Source organism: Haliaeetus albicilla, chromosome 20 (assembly GCF_947461875.1).
Source record: "Haliaeetus albicilla chromosome 20, bHalAlb1.1, whole genome shotgun sequence".
Taxonomy (NCBI): Eukaryota; Metazoa; Chordata; class Aves; order Accipitriformes; family Accipitridae; genus Haliaeetus; species Haliaeetus albicilla.
The window spans coordinates 8,775,349-8,788,523 of NC_091502.1; the positions used below are offsets into that span (position 1 = coordinate 8,775,349).

General features: G+C 34.7%; 1 protein-coding gene across 6 annotated transcripts in view; it reads left to right on the forward strand.

The window, feature by feature from the left end:
• Positions 1-13,175, forward strand: part of PSPC1 (paraspeckle component 1) — a 59,770-nt gene that overhangs the window by 28,469 nt on the left and 18,126 nt on the right. The window contains exons 7-9 of one of the 6 annotated variants that reach the window (XM_069808216.1): positions 3,799-3,856; positions 8,077-8,246; positions 11,601-12,076. The exons of 4 other annotated variants lie outside the window; for them this stretch is intronic. In XM_069808216.1, coding sequence (XP_069664317.1) covers positions 3,799-3,856; positions 8,077-8,246; positions 11,601-11,786 — 414 coding nt within the window. In that variant the 3' untranslated portion in view covers positions 11,787-12,076. Of the gene's footprint in view, positions 1-3,798; positions 3,857-8,076; positions 8,247-11,600; positions 12,077-13,175 lie in introns of those variants that run through there. One more of the 6 variants, XM_069808213.1, reaches the window with a different exon arrangement.

Here is a 13,175-nt window from a genome sequence, read left to right on the forward strand (position 1 = left end):
ACTACTAGTATTTTTGTTTTCAGTGTGAGAAGGGAATTCCATCTGATACGTTTCTCCTGTATCAGTTCTTGGGTGTCTTTTCAAAAGTTAGTTTCATGGTTTTATAGAGTGAATTTAAAAATACCCTAATCATTTTAAAAACAGAAGAATCATCTTGGCAGTTCTCTGTATAGTTAGACTCCTGGTATCAGTGGTGATTGAGATGTAAGAATGTTGTGCATGATATACCTCAAATGCTCAAGAAATCATTTCTAATACTTGTAAAAAGAGGAGAATCTATACTATATTAAATATACAGTATATATGTAATCTGAAAACTGAGTGTATTCAATATTTTTTGTAGATCTACTTTTTACAGTTGACATTAAAATGAGTTGGAATTCTGAGGAAATAAAATTTTTAATGCTTGTATCTAAAGTAACTAGCAAATATAATGCTATAGTTGCATCGTAGCAGTTTTTCTAAAAGCAAATTACTTGGATGAATCAGACCTTCTTGAGGTCTGTTTGCATTAGTGAGTTCTGAAGTATTTTGTAAGAATCCTGCAACAGAAGTAATCTGGAAATCTTTCTTCTGAGTTGTGTAAACAATTATCTTTTTACAATAAGATATCATTCTTTGTTTGCTTTCCTTTGTTTTTTTTTTTTTTTAATCTTCCTAAAGATTAAATTACATGTTCTTTGTCTTAAGGCTTCCTTTTCCCCCTATAATTGCATATCATCCATTTTTCTTGTTCTCTTCCAGTTTAAGTTGTTTTCCCAGGTACCCGGGTGACTTCAGAGGTTCTTAATCACTTCCCTACATATTTCTGTAGTAAAAGTTTAGCCCTCCTCTCTTGCTGCTCAATTTTAACTCCCTCTTATGGGTAGTTATGGGTGGCTTCAGGGAAGGGGCTGAAGCAGGCTGCTACTCAGCAGAAGAATGGCAGTTGCATAGTGAGGAAAAGAAGCTCTGAGAAGATAACGTAATCATTGTTATGTTCTGCAAAGAGCTTGAGTATCCAAGAATGAAGCTCTCAGGTGGGCTGGAATATCAACCAGCACTGGTTCGGCTACTCTGTCATAACTGCCTGTTGGTATTCCTTTCTCTGTCATATTTTGGGCAAAACCTGTGGAATAGCTGACCTAATTTAACCTGCAGTAACTTGTTTATGCTCACATAGTAAATAGCTGTCTAGGATGTGATTTGTGTGGGATAGGTCTGAATTGTTGTTATCATCTGGACTCTTGCAAATACAGGCTTTGGCAAATTATCTAAGTACATGTTTTTATAGTTAGTATGTCAAGCATTTAATTACATTAATGATATATGCTGTCAGTTAACATTTGAAATTGAGTATTTTCTCTGACAGGGGTTTTATCTTAAATTTGCAAATTCCGTGTTAACGGTATAGAAGAATTGCCCCGCGCTGAAAATGGTTTTTTATATGGTAATAATTCAATACCAAAGTTAAAGCTACAAAATGGCAAATAATTACTTCATAGTTTTTGTTATAAAGGTTAGACTAGACTAAAACCAAGTAAAAATTATGGGTTCTACCCCTTCTTTTGTTGTACTTACTGTTAACTGAAGACTGGTAGCATTTCAAGCTGAGAAAAAACTGCTTTATTGCTAGGAGGAAGTGTAGTGTGCTTTTTAAAAAAAGTGTATGTTATAGCTTGCCAATGCTTCTATCCTTTGCAAAGAAAACGAGTTAAGTTCTAGTAACTCGTACAGCTTTATAGCTCTGTACTTAACATCCTTATCTAGCTGGTATTGTATTTGGCCCTGCCTTATATGGCACATTTCACATTTAAAAAAAACCAACACCAACTTGGAGTTGAACCTGAGATGCACCAAGTAAGTTATGTGCAGTAATTAAAAATCTGGTACTTTCCCTTGTAGCTAAAGAGTCTCTCACAGCTGTTTGTGGCATGTCCTGCTTTCACACATGCATATATGCACGCATGCGTGCACGCACAGTCTTATTAATGTAAACTGATAGCCATGGTGTTTTTCTACCATGTTGGGCTAGGGATTGACATTAGGGATAATATACCACTTTTCCTTCTGCTTCTTCATGTCAGGGTTGCGGTGTAAAAGCAGACTGATATCAACAAGGTTGTATGCCGATTTTGTGACTAAGTTGTTTGTATCAGTTTGTTGGTATGTTTGATCCTAATAGGGCTGCTGATTTTGCTTAAAATGTCAGCTGACATTACTGTGAAAGATCTGACAAAGTAGTTGCATGTTTTGTTATGCAGTTTTAACATGGGTTCTAGGGTCAGAAGAAGAGGTCTTTCTTAGTGTTCATCAATGGCCTTTCATAGCTGGACCTTAAAACCTGCCTGTGTCTTTTAGTTATGAGGCCTTACCTTTCTTCTCCAGACTAAGCCATTTTCTTTTGAAAATAGTGTATAATCTTATGTTAAGTACATTTTCTAGGTTAATATTAGTAAAAACAAAGTTATTGACCAGAGAGCCTTTTGTCATGTATCTTATGACAATTTCCCATACCAGGATATTTTTACAAAACTATTTACTCTGTTCTGTCAGATATTGCTGTCTGCTGCTTTAGGTGTGTGAAGATAGAAGACTTATGTTTGGCATCACAAACATGACTGAAGGAAAAGGAGTTATGTGAAACTAAAAATACTATGAATGTATTTTCATTTGATTAATATTTCCATTTAAAGGTTGCTTATAGCAAGACTGATTCAGTTGCCTAGTATATGGAATTGTTTTCAAAGTGCATCTGAACTTATACTCTTAAATCATAAGTGGGATGATTTTCAGAATCAGGTAAATTTTTTTTGTATATGCTTATTCTCAGTACATATGTGTTCACTTGAGAGTGGAATATACATTAACATTCTTGCAGAAAATGCGTGAGAATTTTTGGTATGTTTCATTAGTTTTCATTTTGAACTGTGAATTTGTTTCTATTTCATCCTTTTGATGTAAACTAATACTGAAGTCCCTTGGAATTATCTGTGATAGGTGTACTTTGTTTTCCTGTAAGCGATGATTTTTGCCACTCTGGGTACTATCTTTTGAGTATTGTTTCACAGCAGGCCGTGGTTCATGATCAGTAATGTCAGAACTCTATTGCTGTGGGATGACTGAGCATCAGTTGAATCTGGATCAATTTGGCATGTTATTTGTTTGTTTAGTATAAATGCATGTTATATAGCTTATGTTAATATCAGATTTTTATGCTGGTTTCAAATGGATGGTCAGTATCTGAACTAACATATCAGTAGTGTGATATAATTTATCAAAACATGTACCACCACCAAGTTAAAACTATTTGAACAAAGATGAACTGGCAGATTGAGTTTATATACCGTAATATAACACATCAGAGCTTGGTTTCCAGTCAACACAAGCATTTTAGAGTTGTGAAGCCAGATTGACTATTACTGAACCACGGCCTTTAGGCAATACTGTAATAAGACCTCTTTATTTACACTTTAACTGTAAATATACTTCTTATTAATGAAAAACACTGCGTGAAGATGGATTAATTTGCAGTTGATCACATAACTATTTGGGAGCTTTAGACTGCTTCATCTGATAAATGAAACTTGTGATATTTAACCTTTAGCATTATGCAAAAAATGTACAGCATTGCTATATTGAACTTATTCCAATTTGATTTTACAAAAACAGGGGAGTATAGTTAACTTTATTCCTTCTACATTTTTGTAATCAATGGAAACTTTTGAAACTTGAAAATTTTTATTTTCATGGAGTAAATGGGAATGTTGCAAGTTCTAAGAATGATAGGTTGACCATGAAAACTATGTTTACTTTCAGAGAGAACAGGAAATGAGAATGGGTGATATGGGTCCTCGTGGAGCAATAAACATGGGAGGTAGGGATCTGAAGGAAAAAGGCTTCTGTAATGTAAAATTTCTTTTTCTTTGGGACTGTACATATTACTCAAGCACTACTGATTAGTGACAACTACTGGTAAAAATGAGTAAACAGTATTAGGAAGTAAAAAAAGTCACGTATTCTGCTTCCAAACAGCTGGGGTTTTTTTCCCAAGGTGTATCTTGATTTTATTGTTTTGACTACCTGTGGGAGAAAAACATGATGTGCAAGTTAAGAGAAACAAAAAGGCAGGGAAAGGTAATGCTCTAGAAATTATCTGATACAAAAGAGGAATTTTCTATTCAGAAAGTATTTGCCGTTCTTTTGTTGGAAGTTGGGACTATAATTGTGTGCAGTGAAATGATGTAGAGCTTAAAATTGGTAAGTTCTTGTTGATGTATCTGACAAAAGATAAATCACTAATGTGGTTGGTGTTTACTAATTTATTGTAAGTCTGTAATTGCAGATATTCTCAGTTCACTTTTGTGACTTAAAATATTGTCACTGCTAAAAGCTGTTACTGTGAAGTCTAGAAAAGTATGTTCTTAATAATTAGTGCTTGCTTCGTATATTCAGACTTGAAACAGTTTGGAATCTTACTTATCTAGAATATCTGCTTTTAAACAAGACTGAAACTTAGGGTATTTCTTTAAAAAAACAAAACTTACTGAACTGTATTAAATGCCAATATGTATCTCTTGGAAGCTTCCTGATGTTCATTTAAAATGAATTAAGAAGATAATTTAAAGAAAAGTTAATACTATTTTTTTGTATTTTAAATTTGAAAGTACATAAAAAACTTAAGTAAACTTTGTCACTTGACCTTTTGAGTAATGTGAATTTATAGATGCATGAATCTGCTTGGTCCAGATTTTAAAATACATTATTCACCATTTCCTTGCATCCATTCATTGAGACACGCTTATAGTTGCAAAATAGAAATAGGCTTTTTCTTTCAGTGAAGAGGAAGAGCTTTAAAAATAATTCTAAAGGAAGACATTGTGAAGTTACCTACAAATAAGAAGCTGAAGCATAAATTGTGACTGAATTTTTTTATCTTACAGTTTTACTTTTGCATATTATTGCAGTCTACTTGAAAATTTCTTTTAATTAGGAGACTTTGTAAATATTGATACTGTGCCAGTTGTCCGTATCCACAAGATACACTTTTTATGTACAGACTTTAAATGTGTATTTATAGCAGTCAGTTCACAGCCCTTTTCTTGTCAGGTTTTAACACTTAACAGTGATGTTCATCGTAGGCTTGCTTTGTAAGCTTTGTGCTGTGACTTGATTTTAAACTTGATACAAATGCTTTTAGAAATAAATGTGTAGTTGCAAAAGAAGGTACAGTAACAGAAAACTAACATTGTAAAAATGGAAAAAATCTATAGTGAATAGGTAAGATAGTGTTTGTTTTCACAGTATCTGGATTTTAGGTTAGCTCACTATAGAGACTTTTTTTTTCTCCAGCCCATTAACAACCCCACCCCTACAACCAAAAAAACCCATCCCTCAAAACCTGCAGTAGACCTTTTAGTAGTAAACCTTTAATTGTTGATCTTACCATTCTTTCTCAACTTTTCTGTTGGAATTGTAACTTTAACTGGCCTTCGCCTGTGCCATTTGCGACTTTTCATCATGTGGGACAATGGGAAGCTGGAGTATCTTCAGTAATGGGAATACCCGTATGATAGCCTTACTAGAAAGCAAGGTACTTTTGTGATGGATTTAATTAGTGTTGGGCTAACTTGTGCAGAACCACTCATTTTTCCATTTTCTGCAGCAAACAAGTTCTGAGAGAATCTATGTGCCTCATCACAGCGCATGACTGGATCTGTAATACTAAGTGCAGCTGATAAGCTTTTTAATATAGAAAAAGAAAAGACTTTTTTGGGAACTATCTCTGCATTGATGGGGATTATTGACTATAGCTTGTTGCCAGCTGTACCAGACCTTGACGTGTGCAGTTCAGATACTTGGAGATACTTGGATACTTTTTCAGCCCTCTGGATTGCAGAAAAAGACCTTTTTTTAGTGTCTGTGCATTGTGGCATGAACACTGATGACTGCTTTCCATCTGTTACTGAACCTGGTCCAGTGAATTAACTGCTAACGTCAGTGTCCCACAAAAAAGAACAGGCAATCAAGTGGTTAGTTTTAGGGTCTGCTTTGGAGCTAGGAGAACCTCTCAGGTACAGCTAAAATGCTGTAGTGGCCTGTTGCGGAAACTGTGCAGGGCCCCACTCTCCCCTTGCATTACACTCCCTAGCTGTCCTCCTGTCAGAGCTGACTCTGCCTGAAACTGGCTTAGTGATATAGAGGTTTGGTAGTATAGGTCACTATACATCACCCTGGAAGCAATATGGGTGCATTTGTGTGATACAGAGGATAGGAACTTTGTTGCAGTTGAAAGATAAGTGAACACTACCTGCGTGTGGCCAGCTGGCTAAATTTAATTGGGCTGGTAGGCAAGCTGGTAATGGATAATAGAGCATTGATTGCTTTTAGTTAATGGCACTACTACCAGCAGTAAGCGCTGCCATCATGATAGTCCTGCAGAGTACTGAAGATAAAGGTTTCTCCTTATATTGGCAGTTCAGGCTTCCCCTTTTCATTCTATATTTAGTCACTGAATGGATGACTAAAAAAACAGTTTTAGGGCATATTCAACTGTAATCCTCTTGAATTGTAGCACCATATCCTACCTGCTATGTGAACTGATCATGCTTGTGGGTCGGTAAGAAGCATCCGACTTGCGCATACCTTTGTTTTGGCTTAGTGTCATAGGGAGAGGTCTTGGAGTTTCTCATTAATAAGCTCAAATGAGTTCTGCTTTTCAAAATTACAGGATTTTTCTCTATTGCTTCTAAGAAACTTGTTTAGCACTTTACATGTGCTACTGTGTTGCATGGATTGTTATTGCGAAGCAGCTTGTGGTTGACGTAATGTGTATGATCAAGCCCAGGTCTGCAATTTCAGCAGAGTATCTTGGATGCAGTGGTTTCACTGACTGCTGTGATATATGTACTCAGGGCAGGTAATGAAGATGCAATTTTGCATACCTGCAGATAGTCATATTACTGTATCTGTGCTAAATGGCCTGCTTAAAATGATGTACATTTATATATTCATTACTAAAGAAGTTACAGTTGTGATGAGAGGTGAGAGGTTGATTTTTGAAATAAAAATAACAAGTTTATCAGTCTAGCAACACGTCATATTTCTTGATATTCTTGTATGTTGTCATGACTTAAAATGTAGGCTAGATTCCAAAGGTATGTCATCTTCCATTATCAAAGTTTGGATGCACACTTTTGGCTGAAAAGGGTGGATTATTGTTGGCGAGGGGGAGCGCATCACCACCAGTCTTAAAGTTGATGATATTTCATAATAGCAGATGTAAATGATAAATATAACTAGACTTTTTTCTTATAACATGAGAAAATGTTAAGAAGGCAATTTTACCTACCTGTTGAGTATGTTAGTGGGTACTGGAAGAGTGGTGTTTCTTAGCACAATATTATAGCTAAATGATCTCCTCAAAAGAAGTTTTTAAGCTTTTCTTCTACCTCCTACTGTGAGTCAGAATTTTGGAGGAGACTTCTGTCACTTTCAATTCTAACAAAACTTCACTCAGTTTTCTAGTACTTTTACTATAATAAATTACATGAAATGCAAGATTTATTTATGCCATATTACAAATAATTTATTGTAAAGTTGAGCACCATCTTTGGTATTGTATTTAGATGTTAGACTAATATACTGTAACATTATATACATTTAACATAATACTGGTAGAACAGTTCTTGCAAATGTATATTTAATATGTTATGATCCCTAAAGAGCCAAGTTGCCTTATAGTTGCCAGTTACTGCAAAATCACTTGAGATTTTTGCTAAATTGTGGTGTGTATACTGCATATATATGCTATCTGAACACTTCAGTTCCTGCACAGAGACCGTACAGCTATCTTTAGCTGTAAATTTCAGGACTTTGAAATACCTGAGGCAGATTATGTAATGCAAAATAATAGGAATTAATGAAAATCTGTTTAAAAGCAGATGATTGAGATAAATGTACAGTCTCAAAGAATATTTTTTATTTATTTCAAGTATTGGAAGTCTTGTACATTTGGCTTTTTAAATATTGTAAACTGTTTGTTTATTCTTGTAAAATTCAGATAGGACAGCTCTAAGTATAGATTGTTTTGCGTAGATGCGTTTAGCCCAGCACCTGCTGGTAACCAAGGCCCTCCTCCAATGATGGGTATGAATATGAACAACAGAGGAACTTTACCTGGCCCTGCAATGGGTCCTGGTCCTTCCATGGGACCAGAAGGAGCTGCAAATATGGGAACACCAATGATGCCAGATAATGGAACAGTGGTAACGTATCACAAATTTAATTACTTTGAATAGCTGTCATGCCTCATGGCCCATTTTTGTTACCAAAGATATTTTCACACTGAGTAAGAACATGTTACATGTTTTGAATCTGTTAAAAATAATTGATAAAACTTGTTCATGCAAATAATTTACAACACAGAAGGGAAATCTTTATTTGATATTACTATGAAAATTCTACTTCCCTTAGTAATGGGGTGAATTCTTTGAGCGGTAACCAGACTTTAAATTGAGGTTAGAATGTACAGCACTTGTGGCAAAACTTTGCATGTATGACCTGTCACAAAAAACTCACTGATAGAAGGAAATCACTTCTGTGAAGTGACGAAGGAACAACATACCAGAGTAATGTGTAGATTTAGGCATTTGCTAGTTTTTCTTTTGTGAAACTAAATTCTATGTTTTAGCTTGTTGGGGTTTTTGATGAACAGTTAAATGTTGGAAGCTATGTAGTGTGAAGATATCTTTGTGTAAACTATTTAATTTTTAAAAGCAACTTTAGTGTTTTTTGTATTTACTTTCTAACACTGTTGAAAGCATGAGATTATGACAGTAATTACTCCACTTATAAAATAAGTATGCCAATAGCTGTTAGGGATAACTGTCATATCAATACAGGAAAAATAATATTGCCCAGTTCCCAAGGGTGGTAGGGAATGTCTGGTATACATCTGGAATTTTTTGTCAAGAGCAGATATGCCATTGGGATGCAGTTAAAACACTAGCCACTTTCTCTCTGTTCTCATAGCCAGTCACTTTTCCTAGCTGTAATGTCTTATGTAGAGAAACAACTATATAATTTTTAATCTGATTTTTACATATTTTTCACTATTATTCTGTAAATAGATATTTGGGGTGTTCTGGTGGAGGTGTGATAAAAAGGAGTATATAGTATAAACAGCAATTCCATTTTAGTTTTACTGGAACACAGAAGCATTTTGTAGCTGTATTGTTTTATATATGTCTTCTCAATGGTATCCATATGTGATTGAGCAATCTATATAATGAAGTTTGGACAAAATCCTTTGTTCCTTAGAGGAGAATGAGATTTTGCTTGAGCACAAAGTACATGATGAGTCTGGTCTTCACCAGTTAGAGGAGAGGATCTCACTTCACATCATAGGAGCTAGCTCATTTTATCAGTTGTATCATTTCTCACAAAGCAGGGGGGATGCTTTTCACAAAATACTGTTTTCAGAGTTGCTTTTGCTGGAGACCACTTTGTTATTGGTCACCTCTGGAAAATTGTCTTGTGATTATATAGACACTAAAAAAGAGGTATAAGGAAAAGAACGTGGTATCATAAATCATGGTATCTATCTCAAACTGTTGTTTTTCTACAAAAAGTCATTCCAGGTATGGACATTTAGGGAATATAATGACACTGCAAAATACATGTTTTAAAAAATTTCTTTTTCTTCAATTTTTTTCTGCATGCTACTGAAGGACAAATTAGATTTTTTTTTCTCCCCCCCCCCTTCATTTTGGACTTTCAGGGTTTTTGATTTGGGTGTCAGGCCCCTACAGAAACGTGTAGCCTTATTGTATTTTTCCTGTCACTGGAAAGACACTTTAAAGATGCTGTGAGGGCTGTCTACTAAAACACTGTAAGAGTTAATTTCAGTTTCCACTGAGGCAAATGGAGAATATGCTTTATAGACCAGAAATACAGTTTTCATTTTTTAACTTGGATGTTTTTCTGAAGTCTTTTAAGGGAAAGTTGGAGCAATCTTCTTTTTGTTCCATTGCAGTCTTTTGAAACATAGATTAGCTTTGAACATAACATTTTTAAAATAGCTTTTTCCCTCTCATACTTTATTGTAATTAGTTAATTACTGCAGTTTTCTTGTTAGCTGGAGGGAGGGGTCCTTGTTGGAAAGGGGACCTGACTTTTTGACCAAAAGTCAAATGGTAAAAATTATCAGAAGTATGTGATAAGCTATTTGTTGAAATTCATATCCATTGCTAACAAGCTGGCATGAGTTAAAGATAATGTTTAACAATTTTTAAGCAGTGCTGCAGATTTTAAGGTACTTTGGGGCAGTAGCAGATCCTTATGCAACTGTTGAAGTAACTTTTCTCTTATTCAGTGTCAAGTTTTAAACAATGCACTTATATACAACCATGATCTAAGTTGCATATATTTTTATCTATATAGATATAATGCTGTTTTTAAATAATAGATATAGGAATTAGCAGACTTTAGAACTGTTGAGCTCTACTACTGTTACTGGAGTTAGACTTTCAGAAGAATTCTTCTCTGATTTGGGCATATAAATAAAGTGCTAGTATTGAATGTTCTTGTTGAACTCTGAATACCTGGCCAGTTAATGTAGATCTCTGTATGGAAGAAATTTCTTCTGAAAGCATAACTGTCCTCAACAGATGAATGATGAGTTATTTCAAGCTCTGAATGTACCATATATCTATGCTTTTAATGGTTTATGTTATGTTGAGTTAATGCTTTAAATTTCACCATGTGGGGTTCTATTTTTAAATGCTTGCATAAATACTGACCTATAAGTGCTCAGATGCATGTTTTCTGTTTTAGGTCTTAATTGCTATAACCAAATAAATCTGTGTAAGCACATATACCTTTATTAATATTAGGCACAGAACTAAAGAAAATAAATGTAGAACATTAACTGGATTTTCATCTTCAATTGATATTTTAGATTAAGCTTTAGATATATATCAAGTTTTTTTAAACTAAGCATAGTCCAGTTATGCATTTTGTCACTAGTTATGTCAGTTTATTTGGACTGGGTTTTAAAAGACTAACTAAAGATTCCTAAAGTGCCATACAAAAGGCTGACTCCAGGTAGTATGGACTGAAATATCCACAGATATGTGGGTGTGTAAGTCTTCAGGTTATATTGCTATTAAAAGAATAAGCCTGCAGTCTCTAGAAATACAAAAGCACCTTCCCCCCACCCCAGTTTGACAATGTTTCTGTGTCTTTATTTAAGGGAGAAGCATTGTAGTTGGTACGTAAAGCAGAATATGGCTCAGGCATAAAATTGTTTGCTGTCTCTTCTGTTACATAGAGAATATGTATTGCTTCAGATGTGCTCAAAAGGATGCAGTTACATTCAGCACCAGAGTTGGTCTTAATACTTAAGTTTTTAATTTTTAATTTACTTTACAAAGTTGGAGCGTAACATTAGCACTCTTTAATTTCCAGCTCTTTTTCCATAATAACTAATTGAATTGCTCCTTTCTTCCCTCTATGTGTGATCCTGATTCTGCTGGACTATCTGCTGAACTTCATCACAACATCACTTGTGGTTTTTGTTGTAACTCGCATTTGGCATGTTCCAAATGGACTTGTATTAGCATAATGAGAGATTCCCTCAAGGAGGTCCATCACAGATGGGTTCACCTCTGGTTAGTAGAACGGGCTCTGAAACTCCTCAGCCGCCAATGAGTGGTGTAGGTGCCGTGAGTGGTGGACCTGGTGGCTTTGGTAGAGGAAACCCAGGGGGCAACTTTGAAGGACCTAACAAGCGTCGCAGATACTAAAACTTATTTCATTCCTTACTGTTTAGAAATTCCAGTAAAACTATACAGTGATATGCCTTTATAATTTTAGCTGTTATCTGGAAACGGTTTTATTGTTATTGTAGTCTTTAAAACAGTTTCTTTTGTAAAACTTTTTTTGTATTCAGTCATAGGCTTTGTAGTATAGAGCAGAAATGATGTGGATCATTATGTAAGGCAATGTGTTTGTGACTCTAGCAAAATATAATGTGTGACTATGCTGTAAAACGTGCAGTTACCTGATTACAATAAAATACAAAAATCACTTGAAAGGATTTTGGGAATGTTATTACTAATACTGGGTGAGAATAATTTTATGCTTAATTATAAGTGGCATCATTTTCATTCTTATGTAGCTTCTACTATGTGTCAAGAAAGTTCCATTCTTAACAGTGAACCTGTTTAGCTAAACTGCATGTTGCAGTACATACTATGAACAATTTATAACACAACTGCTTTTGTTTCGACTTTTGAAGAGCATCAAATTTTATATGAAGTGTTCTCAAGGATACTGTGTCCTTGCATCTCAGTCTCCCTTTGCAAACTTAGTCACAATAGGCTTATCAACAAAGTATATCCGTTATTCAAATTATAGGAAAATTTAACTTGGGGGTGGGGGGGTGAACAACAAGTTTGGAAAAAGAATCTGTATGTACGCTTTATTCATAACAGTATGAATGAATTCATTTAAACTGTACTTCAACAGAAGAAAAATTGTTGTGACATGTGTGTTCTACTGATCGTTAAAGTATCTTGCCATTGCAAGGAAGGAGACATTTGTGCAAGTTGGTTTAAAGCCTTCCACTGTGTAATACATCTTTATAAGTATACATTTCCCCCAATGGTTGGTTTGAATGGAAACAAGTCTGTTATCATTGATTAACTGTTTAATTAGGAGGCAAATACGTGTTTTCCAGTTAAAATAATTGTTCACGTAGTAGAGTAATATGCATTTAGAAGGATTGCACATGAGTATTCTTGATAAATGTTTTACAGAATGATGAATTTGAAAAATACCCATTTCCAACACAACTTGGGCTAGATTTGCTGATTGAGTCTTAAGATAAAACTGATGATAAAGCTATTAGGAAGGTTATTATGATTCAGATTTTGTCAATCATGGAAGATGATGGAAAAGACCTATTGGTTCTATTCCTGTAATGGCAAGAAAGTAGGTATATTTTTGGTTACTGTTGCTTTTTTCCTGTGCAAAATACTTGTAAAATATTACTGTTATGTTTTTATTAGTTCACTCACGTTTTCAGAAATAGAAATTACTAGAATTTATGTGCATGAATAGTGATACTAAATTGATTAAAGACTGCTTTGAGATAACATGGTGCCCTAATTATATCGAAATGGTATGTACAT